At 41.3% G+C, this 18534-nt stretch overlaps 1 protein-coding gene across 2 annotated transcripts; it reads left to right on the forward strand.

Moving 5' to 3' along the window:
* Positions 1–2748: 2748 nt before the first annotated feature.
* Positions 2749–11291, forward strand: luc7l3 (LUC7-like 3 pre-mRNA splicing factor; the record flags this gene model as incomplete). 2 transcript variants are annotated; one of them, XM_079232778.1, is made up of 11 exons in its annotated part: positions 2749–2847; positions 3404–3473; positions 3930–3969; positions 4056–4200; positions 6289–6363; positions 6465–6569; positions 6854–7015; positions 7361–7716; positions 8348–8571; positions 8787–9007; positions 10655–11291. In XM_079232778.1, the coding sequence occupies 10 exons, from the start codon at positions 2749–2751 to the stop codon at positions 8972–8974; spliced, it is 1464 nt and encodes a 487-aa protein (XP_079088904.1). In that variant the 3' UTR covers positions 8975–9007; positions 10655–11291. The 2 variants fall into 2 exon arrangements, with proteins under 2 accessions (XP_079088904.1, XP_079088905.1); XM_079232779.1 differs by having other exon boundaries at positions 3407–3473.
* Positions 11292–18534: the final 7243 nt, after the last annotated feature.

Genomic DNA, 18534 nt, shown 5'->3' on the forward strand with positions numbered 1-18534 from the left:
TCACGTTGCAGTCGCACTGACAACCCTCAGTGCGCTCATTCAACGTCTCGGTGGTATCAGAGCTCCGTCATTTGGCTGCCGAGAACACCACCGCCTCATCGGGGGACATCTTTGGATGTAACAACAGTGGGCTCAAATGTGTGTTCCCCCTCTGAATACTTATCTGGCACGTTTTGTTGCCTCTTAACTTTATTTAAAATACATAAATATGTGACAGAATCCAGTCTTCGTCGCCAAGTAAATAACCCTGACAAATAAAATGTGAAATCACTGTTCATACCACACACGTGTTAACGGTAACCATGCAACCAGTGGGTAATGACAACATTTCCCCCCTCCAGACCACATTACATATTTTTTGCTGACTTCTGAAAAGGACACGGGATATGTTTTTATATCCATGGAAGAATGTGGATTTGTGTACTCTCTCAGGACCACGTGGGAAAAAAAACTAAAGCGAACATGATCAACCTTTACTGATAATTAGTTTAAATTACTTCAATTTGTTTTGAAAGTATTAACCAGAAGTGGTAGTTTGTTGCTCTCCAAAAAGGAAAACTATGCACTGTTAAAACTGTAAAACTGTTATTTGATGTTAACCAAAACGTGTGTTTTTATTTGTATTAATGATAATGATTGAATTTATATTAACAGTTACTAGTCCCATTATTTCAAAATTGTGTTGCATTTCCTCAATATGACCACTGGAGGGCAGTGAATACGCTCTGCTGTAAAATACCCACATCACTTCAATTTAACATTAGCTCAAACATAACTCTGAATGTAATCTTTAAAGAACTGTAATACATGTAGTAAGCCCACTGAGGAATGTATAGGTTTAGTCTGTAATTGGGACAACTATCAAACAATTTGTAACGTTTAATTTGTGTTTATTTCTGAGCATTTCAGTTTGGTGTGTTTATTTTGAAATCAGTCCCCCTATTTATAATGTTAATTAATTATAGCCTAACTTAAGACAGTGGGGTCACAGTGAGCCAGGGCTACTTTCCATTTCCTCCTCTGCACCTCTGCTCTATCTCCCCTGCTCGCTAAATCCACAAAATAATGATTTGCTAAGGTGATAGGTAATGTGAGATCATTGCATTACATTAAATACATCCAGTATGCATGCAAAAAGGAAGTGTGGGTAAAAGGTTGCATTTGGATAGCATACGAAGAATACAAGGACAAAACAGACATAAAGTTGTGTGGTGATTTCAACAGTAGGAGCAAGCTCAAAGTACTGTGTGTGTGTGTGTGTGTGTGTGTGTGTGTGTGTGTGTGTGTGTGTGTGTGTGTGTGTGTGTGTGTGTGTGTGTGCTCGCGCGCGTGCGAGCGTGTGTAGAAGGTATCATGTGAAGTGCAGTGGCGGGCCGTGCATTTTCGACCTGGGCCTTCTGTGCTGTCTGATATCTTATACATACATACGCACATGACGGGATGCCGCATCATTAACGGACAATGCATGTTGTCCACATCAACAAGAGCAAATTCACAAGAACCAGTCACATTTAGTTATAACAAAACATGACAAAACACTCCAACAAAACTGCGGCACTAAAACACTGCACACTCAAGAGCACGAGCCACGATCAGAAGGATATTAACAATATAAGCTATACAAACAACACCACAGACACATTAGCACAACACTACTGCTGATGTAAAAACATAAAAAGCAGCTCACTCACCACATGCTGTTCACTTAAAGACAAAGTCCATCCTCCCCTCTTTGTGAACAAACAGTTCAATGTACAGTTTGTACAGTTTATCGGTACGCTTCAGTTCCAGTAACAGGTCCTCCTCGATGGCCATGGATGCCAGTAAAGGCCAGCCGAGCCTCTCCAGTTGCGTTTCTGGAATAAGTTTCCATGCGTTTTACTATTGTGAAGGTTTCATGTGTGATAGGAGAACGAGTGGAAGTCAGACTAGGTGGGATGAATTCCAAAAGATGAGAGAAAACAATGACAAAGATTTACATTTCTGGACATATAATTGATAAAAACAAACAATACCAAATATTTTGGCATCAAATGGATCTATACCCAGGTTTAAAAATAGGATGAATAGGAAACGTGTACCATGGTGACAGAGGAGTGTTGCCAGGGAACAGCAACAGAGTATTCAGACAAGTTAAAATAAAAACAACATAACAACATATTATTCATTATAATAAGGCACAGGCAGTGCAGAACGGTATGACAAGCTAAGAGAGATAGTTGGATTTTTTTTGCAATAAAATAGGAATAACTCCTGTGGGCGAGGTATGGGGAGTGATACAGAGGATGTGAGGAGATGGAGAAGGAGAAGGGGATGTGAATACACAGTTTTGACATCTGAAACTGTGGTCTCCAATAAGGAAAAGGCAGGTTATGGATATGCTTGATAAGCAGGGACAAGGTACTGGGGTGGTTGTCAGGGGCTAGTATGTTATACTAGTACATGAAGGATAAAATATAGGTTAACAGGGGACGTGTGTGTTTTTTAGGGATAAACAAAAACGTGTATTGTCTGATTCACACTCCGGAGCCGACGGTGGCAGCCATGCACCAATAGGCTTGATGCCAACCGCTGTAATGCCAGAAGAAGAAGTCAGGAGATGACGTCACTCTCATCAAACAGCTCTATGGGTAGAACCATAAACGGGCGGCGTTGTTTCAGTATCTGCCATTTTGATTAGAACTAACGCTAACTACTTTAGCAGATATCGTAGTACTTTAAAATTAAGACTACATTCTTGGAGGCAAAATGCTTTCAGCAGCCCAGTTGCTCGATGAGTTAATGGGCCGAGATAGAAACTTGGCCCCTGACGAGAAGCGATGCAACGTGCGATGGGACGACGAGACCGTAAGTTAGCATTCTAGCTAACGTTAACCTAGCTTGTTCGATAAGCTAACACACCGTTAGGCTAACTAAACTATAGAGTAACTTTATGTAGTAATTTGGGCCTGTGAGGCAGCTCAATTAGGATGTCTGTCAATAGTCCAGATCTCAATGATGACGCACGGAATTGGTTGCGTCAACTGGCAGATGTATGCAGGCACGCGCGCTAGTAAAATTAAGCTAACTAGTGGGAGCTAATGCTAAAGGCATTGCATTGGCTTACAATGCGGCTTGAGACGTTGTGGATTAGTTACTCTGTTGGCTTTAGCTTTGAGTGAGAGTTAATGTTTAACTAATCATTAATGCCATAACCTGCTTGTGTTCGTGTATCTAACTGATGCCATGAACGAATTAGTGTAAAATGAAGCCATAACCGGTGGGGCTGATTTGTTCCCATTTAGCTTAAAAATGCTTTGTCCTGAACGGATGTAACGCTAACTCTGTCGTTAGGAGAGAGATTTCGAGACTTGTTACTGTCGGTAATAACGTTGGTATTACGTTGGTCTTTCCTCTCTTCCAGAAGGTATGTCGGTACTATCTGTGTGGCTTCTGCCCAGCGGAGCTATTCACAAATACCCGCTCTGACTTGGGTAAGTGAAGAACATGTCGATGTAAATGATTTAAAGGAGTACTTCAACCTTACAATTACCATTTGTATACAACTGAGCATATAAACGTCGTGTTACCTCGAATTCTTGAAGAATACGTTTTTCTCGCATGCCTCCATGGTTAATTGAGAATCTGAAAACTGAGTACTATTTCATTGAAGTAAATGGAGGCCAGATTTAACAATAGCAAAACTATTAAAAAAACAACATACTTACACAGCTCATGCAGTGCAAATTCAAGTATGTTCAACATGCAAACACATGCATTTTCACTCAAATCCTACCATTTAGGAAACCACTAAATTGGCTAATGCTTTCGCAGATGCGAGTCTTTCCACGAGACAGTAGTCATTTTAAGTATTCCTTTCATTACAGCAATAGGTTAAAAGTGTATCTTTCATAATACGAAGATAATGACCTTTTGCAATTCTTTTCCAGGCCCTTGTGAGAAAATCCATGATGAAAATCTTAGAATAACGTAAGTTCTGATTGTGCTTTCTAACATATATTGTGTGTGTCTTGATATTTCCACATAATAACCTGCTTCTGTCCCACCACATCCAGGTATGAGAAAAGCTCTCGGTTCATGAAGGAGGGCTATGAGCGGGACTTCCTGCGCTATTTGCAGTCGCTCCTGGCAGAGGTTGAACGGCGGATTCGCAGAGGGCATGCCCGCCTTGCACTTTCCCAGGCACAGCAGAACGCAGGGGTTTGTGCTTTTTGGTTTTGGCACTTTTATTATCACATCATCTAACCAGACATGAAAATCCCTCACCTTTCGGCGAAATTCGCCGTTTTGAAACCAAAATATGTCATCCACGTGAATCACGTAGATCCGAAGAGTTTTTGTTTTTGGGAGAGGGGGGGGGAGGGTCAACTGTCCGCCGTTTCTGAGATTGGAGTGGGACACGGGAAAAAAACTGAGGTCGTGATCATCTTAGCAAGAGAAGATCTTTGACGTCGCGAGTCTCGGCCAATCAGCGTTAAGATGTCTACAGCAGCTTCATTTCCCTCCCACCAGTTTAATAAATTCGCCGTTTTGAAACCAAAATATGTCATCCATGTGAATCACGTAGATCCGAAGAGTTTTTGTTTTTGGGAGAGGGGGGGGGGGTCAACTGTCCGCCGTTTCTGAGATTGGAGTGGGACACGGAAAAAAAACTGAGGTCGTGATCATCTTAGCAAGAGAAGATCTTTGACGTCGTGAGTCTCGGCCAATCAGCGTTAAGATGTCTACAGCAGCTTCATTTCCCTCCCACCAGTTTAATAATAGCAAGCTAGTCAGCTTGCTAACACGTTAGCTAACATTGTTGGAGAGACAGCAAGTGAGATTACTGGCAGCGGAGAGTCCGTGGCAGCGTGTGACGTCAGACAAGAGAGCGGCGAGTCAGCGGCTCTGTTAGTTCTACCTACCGACACCTCACTACATATAAGGAGAGGACAAGTGGAGATTTTATCCAACTTTTATTTTAATAAAAAAAAACTAAATGAGTTTCCTCCGTAGGGTGGCCGGGATCCTGTTTATATTTAAGGGTTTAAGATCTACGTGTAGAAAAAAGTGTATCCTCTAGTTAATTATAATCTATATAGTTATGAGGTTATAATCACTGTCACACACAGAGAGGTGTGCATGTTCAGGTTTACTGGTGGAAACATTATTCAGTGTTCTAGACTAACAGTGACGTCTCCTCAAAGTAAAGTGGTATAACAGTATGACATAATATGGTCAAATAAAAAGGCTGGTACATTATACATATTATGGCATATAAGTGTAATATTATGAAGTGAAATGTAGTAGTAGCAAAACAATATTCAGTATAGTATAGCAGTATTGCATATTGTATGTATTAAGTCTACAAAGTCTAAAATATATATACACACACACACTACCGTTCAAAAGTTTGGGGTCACTTAGAAATTTCCTTATTTTTCAGAGAAAAGCACTGTTTTTTTCAATGAAGATAACATTAAATGAATCAGAAATACACTATACATTGTTAATGTGGTAAATGACTATTCTAGGTGGAAACGTCTGGTTTTTAATGAAATATCTACATAGGTGTATAGAGGCCCATTTCCAGCAACTATCACGCCAGTGTTCTAATGGTAAATTGTGCTTGCTCATCGCATAGAAGACTAATGGATGATTAGAAAACCCTTGTGCAATTATGTTAGCACAACTTAAAACAGTTATGCTGGTGAGAGAAGCTTTACAACTGGCCTTCCTATGCATAGCATCACATGTGTGGGTTCCATTATACTCTCAAAATGGCCAGAAAAAGAGAACTTTCATGTGAAACTCGCCAGTCTGTTCTTGTTCTTAGAGATGAAGGCTATTCCATGTGAGAAATTGCTGAACATTTGTCTGGGTGACCCCAAACTTTTGAACGGTAGTGTATGTGTGTATGTATGTATATATATGTACACTTGGGTATTGACAAAAGAATAATTAAGGCCCATAATGATCATAGTTTGTCAGCTTCTCGACGAGTGACGCTGTTCGGCACTGACTCGCCTGTAACTGACTGTAAATGTTAGACCCAGTGACAGGCTGGCATGAAATGGCTTGCATAATACTTAGTAAGAATGCCATAATCATTTTTGACTCATGGCTGAACTTAAGTTTCTCCAGCTCAGATATTACCCCTAAAGGAGTAATATCCTTCTCACCTTTTTCACCCCTGATCCATTTTCATGCCTGCTAACAGTGCAATGGAAATATACTTTTTCTTTAAATTTTATTTATGTGACCTGTGCGTTTTTACCTGAGAGACACTAAAAGTATTTCTTCCTTTAGGTCACTGGTCCACCAGGAAAGAATGACGAGAAGGGCCAGGTTCTAACGGAGAAGATTGAAGACCTAGTTTTACAGGTTTGTAAAGAATATGTTAAAATAAGTGACATTTTTTTATTATTATTGATTAGTGCAAATAAGCCATAGTCATTTTGGATGCTTGTTTTGCTTTTGCTCAGATTGAAGAGCTGGGGTCAGAGGGCAGAGTGGAGGAGGCTCAGGGAATGATGAAGCTGGTGGAGCAGCTGAAGGATGAGAGAGAGCTGCTCGGATCCAACCCTTCGGTGAGTCACTCCAGGCCAATTGGCCCACAGATGCTGCTCAGGGTTATAACCCAAAACATGTTTGTCTGTTGACAAATGATCAAAGTCAAACTAAGCTTGGCCTGAAAATTATTCCATCGGTTTCACTGACATTCATCATCACTAGTCAACAATAAGCATCCTGATTTTCAGTAATTGTCCTCGTCCCAAACCTGTGCAAATTAGTCAAGCAGTTGTGCGCCGAAGCAGAACTTTATTGCTTATTAGAGTGTTTTATGATATAATGTATGTACCTTTTTATACAGACCATCGAGAGTTTTGCAGCCCAGGAGAAACAGATGGAGGTGTGTGAGGTGTGTGGAGCTTTTCTCATTGTCGGTGACGCACAGTCCCGAGTGGATGACCACTTGATGGGGAAGCAACACATGGGCTACGCCAAGATCAAATCCACTGTGGAGGAGCTCAAGGTAACAGGATTACTTGTCACAGGAAATGTACACATGATTAGATGGCAGCAAAAGTTATTGGGTCCATGTTACACTAGAACAAGATATGGATGTCAGTTTGACAATTGCATAAAAGCTCAAATATATTATGTCAATCATGTGTTTATCAAAGCCACAATGTGTTGTACAAAGTATTAACAGTGGCAAGAGAAGACATTTTAAGACCTTTTTTGTCCCCTACTTTTTGAAAGTGAAGGATTTCTAGGAGGTTAATCCACTTGAACTATTTATATTTTGGCTCTGGTTTAAAATGTACAGATCAACTGGTCATAATTAATTTGGGGCCTCTTGCTTATTTACTCCTAGGAGAAACTCCGTCGTCGCTCAGAGGAGCCCCAAGGTGAAAGCCCAGCGCTGAAGAAGGACCGAGAAGACCGCGAGCGTGAACGGGAGGAAAGGGAGAAAAGGCGCAAAGAGGAGGAAGAGAAGGAGAAGGAGAAAGAGAAGGAGCGTGAAAAAGAGAAGGAGCGAGAGAAAGAGAAGGAACGGGAGAAGGACCGAGAGCGGGATAGAGACAGGGAGAAGGACCGACGGGTGCGCCGAAGCAACTCTAACAGCCGCCACTCCAGTCGAGCATCAGACAGGAAAAGGAGCAGATCCCGAGATCGCCGACGGTCCAGGAGCAGAGACAAAGACCGGGAGAGGGAGCGCAAACGCAGCAGGTATGGATGATTCACTTTACAACATTAACCGCTATATTCTTGATGGTCGTAATAACTGCACTGTGTGACCATAAAAGGATGGAGCAACATTGCTTGCTACTTTAATGGATAAAGGCACTAGTTCCGGTTTAGAGGGCCCTTTTTTTTCAGTTTGTCTTCGATGATGTTTTGTTTAGTGTCTGCACTCTCAGCTGGCAAAAAACAACAACAAGAAGTTAGGTTTTTAATTACTGGCCGGTTGGTCAATGACACCCTCATTTTGACAGGTACATTTTTAACTTAATGTGTTGACTGTGGTATGCTCATTTTGTAAGCTTGTTCTTTGTACTACAAACATTTGGTACATCTAGCCTGCTGCTCATTGTACTAATTTAGATTATAAATTATATAAATAGTAATCGACTGCCATAATAGAACCCCCCCCCCCACCTCCCACATTTTTTAATGGAAAATGTCAAATAAATGTTTCTTTTCTCAAGTGAAGAAAAGTTATTGGGAAATATCTATCCTGTAAATGTAGTAATTTGCCCATGTATTGATGTAACTCCACTGGTTGAGACATGATTTAAATCGTAGAATTTAGTTTTCTTTGTTTTAATGCAATATTTTGTTTACTCCCCTCTTTTTATAGGAGCCGAGATAGAGACAGAGACAGAGAGAGGGAGAGGAGGCGCAGCAGCCGTGAGCGCACTGACAGAAAGCGTCGCTCCCGCAGTCGTGATAGGAAAAGGTCACGCAGCTCAGAGCGCAAATCTCACCGCCATCGCAGCCGCAGCAAGGACAAGGACAGGGAGGAGAAGAGAGACCGGGAGGAGAAGAGAGACCGGGACAGAGAGCGGTCATCGAAAGACAAAGGTGAGGACCCGAGAATATTTTTTGTTGTTACTACATGTGAAATGACTCTCTTGGCGCTGTGTTTTTTTCATTGTGTATGCATATTTCAAAGCGTCAGCACATGCTATTGTACCAAAAAAACTTAACTGTACACAGCACAAGTGACCAACAAGGACAAAAAGGTTACCTTTTGATTGATGTGTGTGTGTGTATTTAAATATACAATGTTTTCCCAGAACGTAAGGTGACAGAGGAGAGGAGCAGCTCTAAGAAAGACAAGCGCTCTAGTGACGGTGATGCAGCTGCCATCAAGGCTTCGTCAGAAGCGGAATTGATGGAGACAGAGGCAGCTGCCTCCGCCTCCCCTCGGCTTAACGGCCAGCAAGAGCTCCTCCATTCTGAAGGTGACACTCAGTCCAATTAAAACTGATCTGATAGGACCTCAGATCAGGCTCAGGTAAGTGCGTCCTCCTCCTCGCTCTCCCCTGGCTCTCAACCCAACCCCTCCACCTTCCCACGCCCCCATCTGCCCTACCCACCCTCCCACCCTGTTTATGTTCAGTTCAATGCCTATGATTTTGTCTTATGTACTATGTGCATATATCTTTATCCTGTTTTTGAATAGTGCATCATAAGTATGCACTGAAGATGAAGGACTAGGCCCCGATGAATGAGAAGAAGGTAGAAAAGAATCACACAAACCCAAGAGGGAAAGGCCAGTGTAGCCCTGAGCAAACATGCCCGGAGGTACCCCTCGTTTTGTATCGGTTTTTGATACTTATAGATGTATGTCTTTGTGGACAAAATGGCAGAAAAAATATTAACCAGTCCAATCAAATTCCTGCCTGTATTGACCTGTTTTTTTGTTTTTGTTTTTGTTATTTTTACTTTTAAGTAGGAAAATGTAGTAATATCGATTTTCTGAGATATTGCACTCAAACTATAGGAAGAAAATTCAGCCACTGTGTGTCTACATGTTGATGTATACATACATGTATATAAATCATGGAGATGTCTCCTGCTCATATGTAAACACACAGACCTACTTACTTTCAGCTCTAGTCAAAGGTATATGTGGAAAAACCAGCCATTTTGCTGTAATCATACTCAAATGCCATGGATTTGTTGTCCAGCTTACTGTGCCTGATGATGCCATGCAGTGTGTGTTTGGGGGGTGTCATAGCAACGGGGGCCTTACGTAACCAACTAACTGGAGGGTAGGGTTTATCAAATGAATTGCAGCTGACTTCCATACCTCACACAGCGTTGGTGTTGTGAGCGAGACCACATGAGAAAAGGGCAAATTAAAAATCATGGATACTCTGACTGTCAAACTGTGCAGGTACTCACCCCAGGTACTCCTTTCTCTACCCACATCCATTTCTGAATGCTGTTGCCTGTCAGAAAAAAAACTATTCTGTACTTCTCCACAACATGAACTTGGAAGCTTGAATGTGTATATCTTTTATTGTGGTTCCTTGTTTTTTTTAGATATTTTTTTTTTGCTAACTTTCAAATATGTTTGGGGAAAAGGTCATTTCATAAAAATGTCAGACACATTTCTAGATGCACAGACAGCCTGCTTGATATACCTATGCAAAATGCTAAAGTTGTCACTTGTTGTCACAAGTGCAGATTTCCCCACAGTGTTGTGCAGGACTTAGGTTTTGTTAAGATATTTGTAATATTCAACTGTTCCGTTAATCGGTCATTGACTGCTTAAAAATGTCAATTGCACTTTAGCATTGGCGTACGGAATCTCAAACAGGTTCGTCACTGTTTTTCAAACATTACGGTCTACGGTGGTGATCTAAACTCTATTTAGATTGATTTTAGGTGCAAACGTCTAATTTAAAATACTACAGACAAAGAAACAAATATTTACAATATGTTATTCTGGCCAAATTATACTATTGTGCTACATGTGTGCATCATTATTGGTGTCTCTTTCCTCTGTGGCTAAATTGAGGGATCTACATTTCACCAGTAGTTTTTATATCAATGTTATTGTTGCTCCAGGAGCAGCAGCAGTTGCTAGTTGCTACAATAACTTGTTGTGGGACCTTTACTGACATTGCATTTTGTGAACATTCTTGCTCCACAGGGGAAGCTGGGATATCTGGTGGAGAAAGAAGTGGAAGAGTGCAGCCAACCTCGTCCTGATTCTGACACTTCGCTGCTTAAAAACAAGGTGAACCACAAATGTGTAGTGGCTTATTTAAAAACATGACCATACATATGTAAACGAGGAGAGGGGGAAGAAAATACATTGATTTTCATGTTCCATCACCTGTCTATCTTTTGGCCGGATGAGAGTAGTTGTGGTTCATCTGTATTACTTGGTCTCGATGTCAACCAGGCATCACTTTGAATACCAAACTTTAGAGAAGTTCATTATGGGTTTTTGTGTTCTTATTTTGAAAATCTTTACACATCCTCCTTGTTTCTTGACATTTAGTGAAAATGAAATAAAATTTAAAAAACAGTGCTTGTGGTTTTGTTTTGGTTTGACAGGTTCCACTTCACTCCCTAATCTTTTTTTTTAAATCAGTTGAAAGCGTGTGTACAATGTTAGTTCCATGACAGGGCGTGTCTCTTTTCTCCTCACTTAGAGCTCACATTGATTGCTCTTGTCCCCTTACTGTAAAATATACTGATTTAATTTTGATCAAAAGATTTCAAAGACTGAAGATTCGTTTAATTTTGCTCTGCTTTTAATGTCCATGTTGTCTCGATGAATAAAAAGTAAATATTTGTCAATGTTGTAGTGTTTCTTTTCACACACTACTACTACTACTACTACTACTACTATACCATTTTTACTTTAACGCAAGTGTCATTGTATGTTATATAAGTAAAGGTGAAATTGGTTGAGTAACAACCAGACAATAGGGCGGTTTGAAGTCCCCCCTCCCATATGGGTGCACTGTATTCCACAATATGTATCCTCCCAAGATCAATAACACTAAAAGATATTCCCATAGAAGCAAGTTACTAGGAAAAGTTTAGTCAAAGCTAGATGTCTTTGTGTGATAAGAGATGTCTCTTTACTCAAACCGGCCAGCTGGTGTCTGCCAGTGTGATTGAAGCAAACTATTAGTTACTGATGTGCAGTTACTGAGCAGTAAACTACGACATTCACATAGTTCTAAAGGTAGATTGGTTTGTGTTATATTACTAGTGTTAATAGAAATGAAGCAAATGTATTCATTTTATTCTAGACAGTAAGGCTCAGCATAGTATTATTTTGAGAGAAAGTATGCCTTTTTTTAAAAATCCAATTGTTGAAGCACATGTCCAGTTTTAGATGTGCATTTACTGAAATGATTTGTATGTTATCAATAGTAAAATCTAGTGATGGCGAGATGAAGCTTCCTGAAGCATTGAAGCTTTCCATCCAATTGGTTCGCTCATGTCCCGACGCTTCATGGAGCTTCATTTACTCTACTGCGCCACCAAGTGGACAATACATGTAAAACAAGCAGAGTGATCATAACGACACCATGGCTTTGGTGTGTGAAGCTTTAAATTGAATAAATTATGTTTGTGACGCCAATACATCAATTATTAACTTATTAATACTGTGTCTATCTTTATGATATAATGGCGGGGTCTAAAATCAAAACTCGAAACCAATTGGGAGAGGGTTGTGATGTGACTGGGTCAGTGGTTAGAATATGACTTTCAGTCAGAGCATCGGTGTTTCGAGCCTCGGCTCCGCTAGTCCATGTTGATGTGTCCAATTTTTTAAGTAAAAATAAGAACTTTTCCACTGTGCTGGGCTTTTTGAGACTATTTCGCCTGCTTTATAAAATACCCTTTCACAGGCACACATGAAGCTGGGTACAGAGAGGAAGGAGAAATCCATTGAGTTTCGCTGCCCCTTATATTTCAAATCGCACGGCAAACCCACGAACCATTTTCTGAATCAGTCACGTGGTACGGCCGGCTCGCGAGGCTTCGAACCTCACCGTATACGTCATCGACACAAGCCTCGATACGCGCTTCACCAAAATCTACCTGGATTACTCGACACGCGCATCGAAGCCTCGACACGAAAGGACACATCACTAGTAAAATCTGTATTTTTCCAAGCAGCGATCTGTTTATGTGCTGCAAACCCGCCCTGTATAGTTTATTCATCTTGCTGAACTAAGTCGGTGGATGCGCACAGAGGTGACCCCTCCAGCTTGTTTCTCATTCCTGTCCTCTTGTAATTGAGTGAGAACTCTGCAGAAGTCTCTGCCAACTTAGTAAACAAGACATGGTGAAACGTATCCTGGCTGAAAGCCACTTGCCTTAATTAAATTCCCATTAATCAGCAATTGCAGAGCTTCTTGCTCATTAATGCTTGACACTTAAATCTGCTGTCTTGCTGAAAAAGTCAACGGATGCCATTAAGCTTTAAAACATTAAAAAACATTATTACCAAATAAGTATGATTTTTTTAAAAACCGTGACATACTTGGGATCTAAAAATGGTAATGTCGCGTCAAATCCTGTCACAGCAGAAACAAACATATATTTGAACAAACTATATTACGTTGTCCTCGTGGACTGTCGGGTATATTACGCTCAGCTCTTCGTCTCCCACAGTAATAGTTTCTCACCGTACGCTGCCCACATACCAGGTGATGCTTTTCTTGCTACTGACCTTTCCAAACCAGGAGCCTGTGGAGGAAGCAGTAGGAGTGTGTTAGGCTTCTTTATTTGAATGTAATTAATAGCTCTTATCCTGCAGATTCACCACTGACTGAGTTAAACTTCATTACTTAGTGTTATGAGAGGTCAAGATGGTGTGACAGATTAATAACCAATCAATCTACAGCAACATATCTCTAATAATCTCAAGCAATAAAGGACGCTAGATTGTTTTAATGGTGGTCTTAACTATAATACAATCTGTTTATATTGTTACGTGACCGGTTTACAGTAGCAGTTGACAGATTGAGTTTAATAAACCCACCAACCATCCTCGATACTGGCTCAGGTTAAGAGGCTGATTATGGAGTTTGAAATTATAACGGCATGATTTGGGCTCCTCGTCCTCTGCTGAAAAGGCTTGAAATAAAAACTCTGCTTCTTGTGCTTTGGCTACATTTTTGTTTTGCCCCATTATTCCCATAGCGAGTGGGGAAAAAAACTGTTTTATAAAGTCTCAATAGAGTTCAATAAGTGTAAATAATTAGCTTTGGGTGTTGTACTCCACAAGCAAATGCTCCATTAGTTCCAGATAAGCGTGTGATGTGCAGGTGGACCGGCACAGCTGTGACCTCCTTGTGGCTGCTTAGTCTCGTGCTGAGGTGTCGCCCAGATTCATTTGCCATCAAACAAAAAAAAAAGACGGCGTCCTCTCCTGCCTTCCTGTCTCAGAGCACAATAGTAGCAGGCGGGCTTCAGATGGTCTGTTAACTTTTAGGACTGAAGCTGAAATATGGAATAATGACCCATGGAGTGGAGGCCCTGGTCCAAGAGCCAGACCCGCTGCTCATTTGGAGAGATGGATCGGCTTCAGACTAATGCAGATATGCATGGGAGCTGGAATCAGGAGGCAGGCTGCATTGATGAAATTACTTTGCTTTTCTGCTCTATATCTTTTTTATTTTTTTATTTTGCACAACAATACAATTTTAAACAAACATAACAGAGATAAATGAATATCACAGTGCAGGAAGAGGCAAAAAGCCAACTGGGCTTATTTGAGGACAGACGACAAAATAAAAAAAGAATGAAATTGTGTCGAGTGTGTGTGTGCATGCATGTGCATGTGCAAGTAAGCATGGCTTGTGTTCAGGGATGTTGTAATTCCTAAACAATGGTAATGCTACAAATCCCCATGATAGTTATTTCATGAGTGAAATAACTATCAAATGTAGATATAACTGACTGCTAAAACAAGAAAGATATGGACACTAATACATACAAAACTCCTAGAAGCAAATAGACTTTCTTTTAGGCAATATTGGAAACATTTTATAGAGGGACATTCTTTTGTTATGTGGGAAAAGACATTCCATAATTTGTTTCCCCTAAATCTAATAGAACATTGACCTCTGCTAGTCAGTAATTTTGGAGAATGAGGATGTGAAGATTGACGAGTTGAGAGTGAATCTGTGAATTGACTTTTAAGTATGTCTTGAAATGATCAGGAATATTTCCTTCACCTAAAAGTATCTTATATACATGAAAACGCAAGTTAGAGAAATATGAATATCATAAATAGTAAGAATCTGCAGTTTATGAAATGAAGGAGCAGCCAATAAATGAGGATTGTGCTTTATAATGTTCAATCTTGCTTTAGCTATTTACCACAGAATAATCCCCTGACTGAACAGCAGGTGGCAGTATGCATCTACTCTCTGAAGGAAAGATCAAACCACAAAGTGTGTGAGGCAGCAGCCACACAGCAGTGCAGATACAGTATGTCTTGAGACATATTGCGTGTATTAATGCATGCTCTCACACACACACACACACGCCACACACACACACACACACACACACACACACACACACACACACACACACACACACACACACACACACACACAGCAGGTATAGCCCTGAGAATAGTAAGTCATGTTAAACAGTGTCACACTCAGGCAACATTAACATCCCATTTTCTCTGCAACACACAATCTGTACGTCATTAGGGAAGCAGTATTTCCCCGGGGCGAGAGGAAAAACAGAGGGGAGACACAACAGGAAGATCGTGAGCTGGAATGGCAGGGGGAACGACACAGTGATGGAGCAGGAAACAAGGGGCGCGATGGAGGGAGTGGGCCTGATGTGACGCTAAGCAACCAGGGTGGAAAAAAAAGGATAATGGAGATAGATCGTCGTCTCTTCTCTCTACTTTTACTCTCTTTTTTTCCCACGTAGAAACACAGTCAATCTCAAGTGAAGGTCGAGAGGGAGAGCAGCATGTAGATTATGCAGTAGAGTAGGCAATTCATCAGCGCTGTCGGTGTGCTGTCTGATTAATGATCTAAACTCCAACACACACCCACAGCTTATGTCAGCTGTCAGTCATGTTCTGACGGGGGAATGAATTCCCCTCAAGGCATCCGTCATTTGTGCTGAGCTCATAACTATATTGCATTACTCCTTGCACAGCTGGAGCGCTAATGTTCTATCTTAGAGCTTTTTTTTTTTCCTTTATATAATTGCAGGTGATGTAGGTGTCCCACAGGCAGAATGTTTGCGATGCAGAAATACTGAAATTGCAGCATTTTTTCCCCTTCTTTTTTATGTATGCCAAACGTTTTTTAATCTTAATTAAATCTTTCAGGCCCTGCACGTCTTAGCACCGATCAACCTATTTGGCTGGAGCCCCTAATGTATACTCTAATGTGCTCCACCCACAATCACACCATGTATCCTATTAAATCCACTGGTGGCTGTGGGGTTTCATCTGGTGTAGTCAGACACTAATGTGTCATATTGCAACCAGCTAATTGCAGTAGTGGACAATCCACTGACTAAATATTAACATATGAATGACTTCAGTGTGTGAACATGTTGCCAACTGCTCAATACTTGGACACTGTCCAAACAATGAATTGTCATGTATTTACACACGAGTTCTGAGCTACCCTGCTTTCTATAAGGTTACGCATATACAGTATGTTATTTAAATGTCACCAGTGCTCGTGTGAGGATGTGAAGGAATATTTCACAGAATGTGAAGCCTCTTATGCAAAACCTAGACTCAAGCTTTGAGTCAAAACGTCAAGAAAGTAACCCAAAATACCAAAATACGTAAATAAACACACACATACACTTCTTTTCCCCACATGGGTGTGCATCCATTGTTCCATCCTTAAATGTCAGTCAAATAATGATTATTCTTTTGATTCCCCAGTTTCATTCAAAAGGATAAATGCTAAAAGAAGCTAAAAGAAGACTATCCTCACTCTCAGGCCCTTTGCCTGTGCACACAGTGTGAAACTACAGCCGGGCCCCAGAGACAGAGTCCCGGTCCGGAGGGGAGCCGTAGACATTTCAACCTTCCTTAACCTCCACATGTTAAGTGACAAGCAGTTCTGATAAGCACACTGGCAGCTCCAGGAGCACCTGCAGTGTTTACGTATGATCCGTGTCGCCCCATGTGAGAGCAAACTACATCTGTCAGTTTAATTCTGTCCAAACTGACAGCACCACTAATCAGCCTCTAAAAGGGCCTAATTTACTCATCTCAGCATTATCAGACTCACAAATATAGTGCTGCTCTACTGGGTCCCAGGAACCTCTGTGTCTAGTTTAAACTGTCTGGGTTCAGTTAAACAGTCTGCGGTTTCACTGGCGTGTTGGAAAACGGTAAATTCTCAATAGTAATAAGGGAACCAGAGTGAATCACGCTTTAGTGTTTGCACTGCCTCCCTCAGCAGATGGCTCCACCACAGGAATGGGCTCCGTATCAACGGATAACGGCCCAGCAGCTTTCTTTCTCTCTGACCATCTCCTCCTTTATGTTCTCGCTTTTTCTTTTCTCGCGCTTTTTTTTCTTCTTCCTGCAGTGTCTGCAGTTCTGGCCCCAGATGAGCCGTCCTGAGCCACAAACCAGGGGGGCAGCCAGGGAGACTCCTTAGTCCTCCCACCTGCGCAGCAGAGCCCTTTGGTGGGCGGTGGAGGGAGGACGAGCATGTCCCACGAGCCGCCTCCTTGACTGAAAGCTCCAGAAGAAAGAGTTGGACAGAGAGAAAGTACAAGAGGTTGTGACAGGAGGGAGACCTTTTTTTCTGCAGGATGACTTGCATTATTTTTTAAGAGGTGAATTACATGAAGCGCAGTCAGAGAGACTAGAGCAAACAATGAAAAGAGACTCATTTTAATGCACCACATCACTTAAATTCTGGCGTTGAGATAAACAGCAAACTCATTAACATGGAAGGAGTCACAAAGAAAGACTCATGGGGAAGCAAATGGATCAGATAAGTAGGTGAATTATATTTCACCTCCAGCCCCATGAAGAACCCTCAACCCAACCCCCCTGACACCCACACATTTGAGATACAAGGCAATACCAAAACCATCCCTTGGTGTAACCCTGTCTCCACGGCAACGGTTCAAGCTGACCTTGCCTAATTCTGTTCCATAACAACCGAGCGCCGCACAGCGCCCCTAAATATGCACCAGGTGGAATGAAAATGATTCCGCACACAGAGCTAACAGACCTTCCTTTGAGTCTCCCTGCACAGCCAGTGGGGACAGAAGTCTGGAGGAGAGATGGAGCAGAACAAATGACAATTACACTAATGTAAAACAAGCAAAAGAGCATCATTACAGAAGATTGCTGTTTTCACTGAAAGTCTCTCCTATTTTTTGTGTCAAGCCAAGGATAATGCAGGTTACCAAACAAATATCTGCTTCATTTGAGCTGCAAAATTAACAAGGGACGAGCTACATCATTAGAAGACCCTTTAATGTCCCCTAAATGTAGTTATTGATCTCAGACGGTGGCCCCTGAGGGCTTCTCATTACGAGTCCAATCAATGATGCTCTTTTTAAATCTCCGTCAGTCTTCAGTGATCCTTGTTCTGGAGGTTCATCACCGTTGACCCGCTGCTGAAGCAACATTGATCTCATTCTTATATATTACAGACATAAATAGGCTCATTATTATTATTATTATTTATGATTGTATTAGCTATTGGTTATCGGAGACTTGAATTACATGTTGGTCATTTGATGGGTGAGGATGATAGATTGTATTCGCTAGAGCAGATTCTGGGAAGAAATGATTTGTATTAGTGGTCATTCATACTTCTCTTGCAGTTTTTTGTATCAACTAAGTTGAAATATTCTTCAAGAAAAAGGATGATGATGTCGTTTTGTATATACCTGGTATGATTAATACCTCTATGGTGACCTGTCAGGACCGATCAATGGATTTCATATAAGCAAATCCTGAGACACCTCAGAGTCTAAGACTCCCTGGAGACTCACACAGGTCTGCAGCTCTCTGTTTGCCGTGTAAGTCTT

The sequence above is a fragment of the Taurulus bubalis genome (assembly GCF_910589615.1).
Source record: "Taurulus bubalis genome assembly, chromosome: 17".
NCBI classification, from domain to species: domain Eukaryota; kingdom Metazoa; phylum Chordata; class Actinopteri; order Perciformes; family Cottidae; genus Taurulus; species Taurulus bubalis.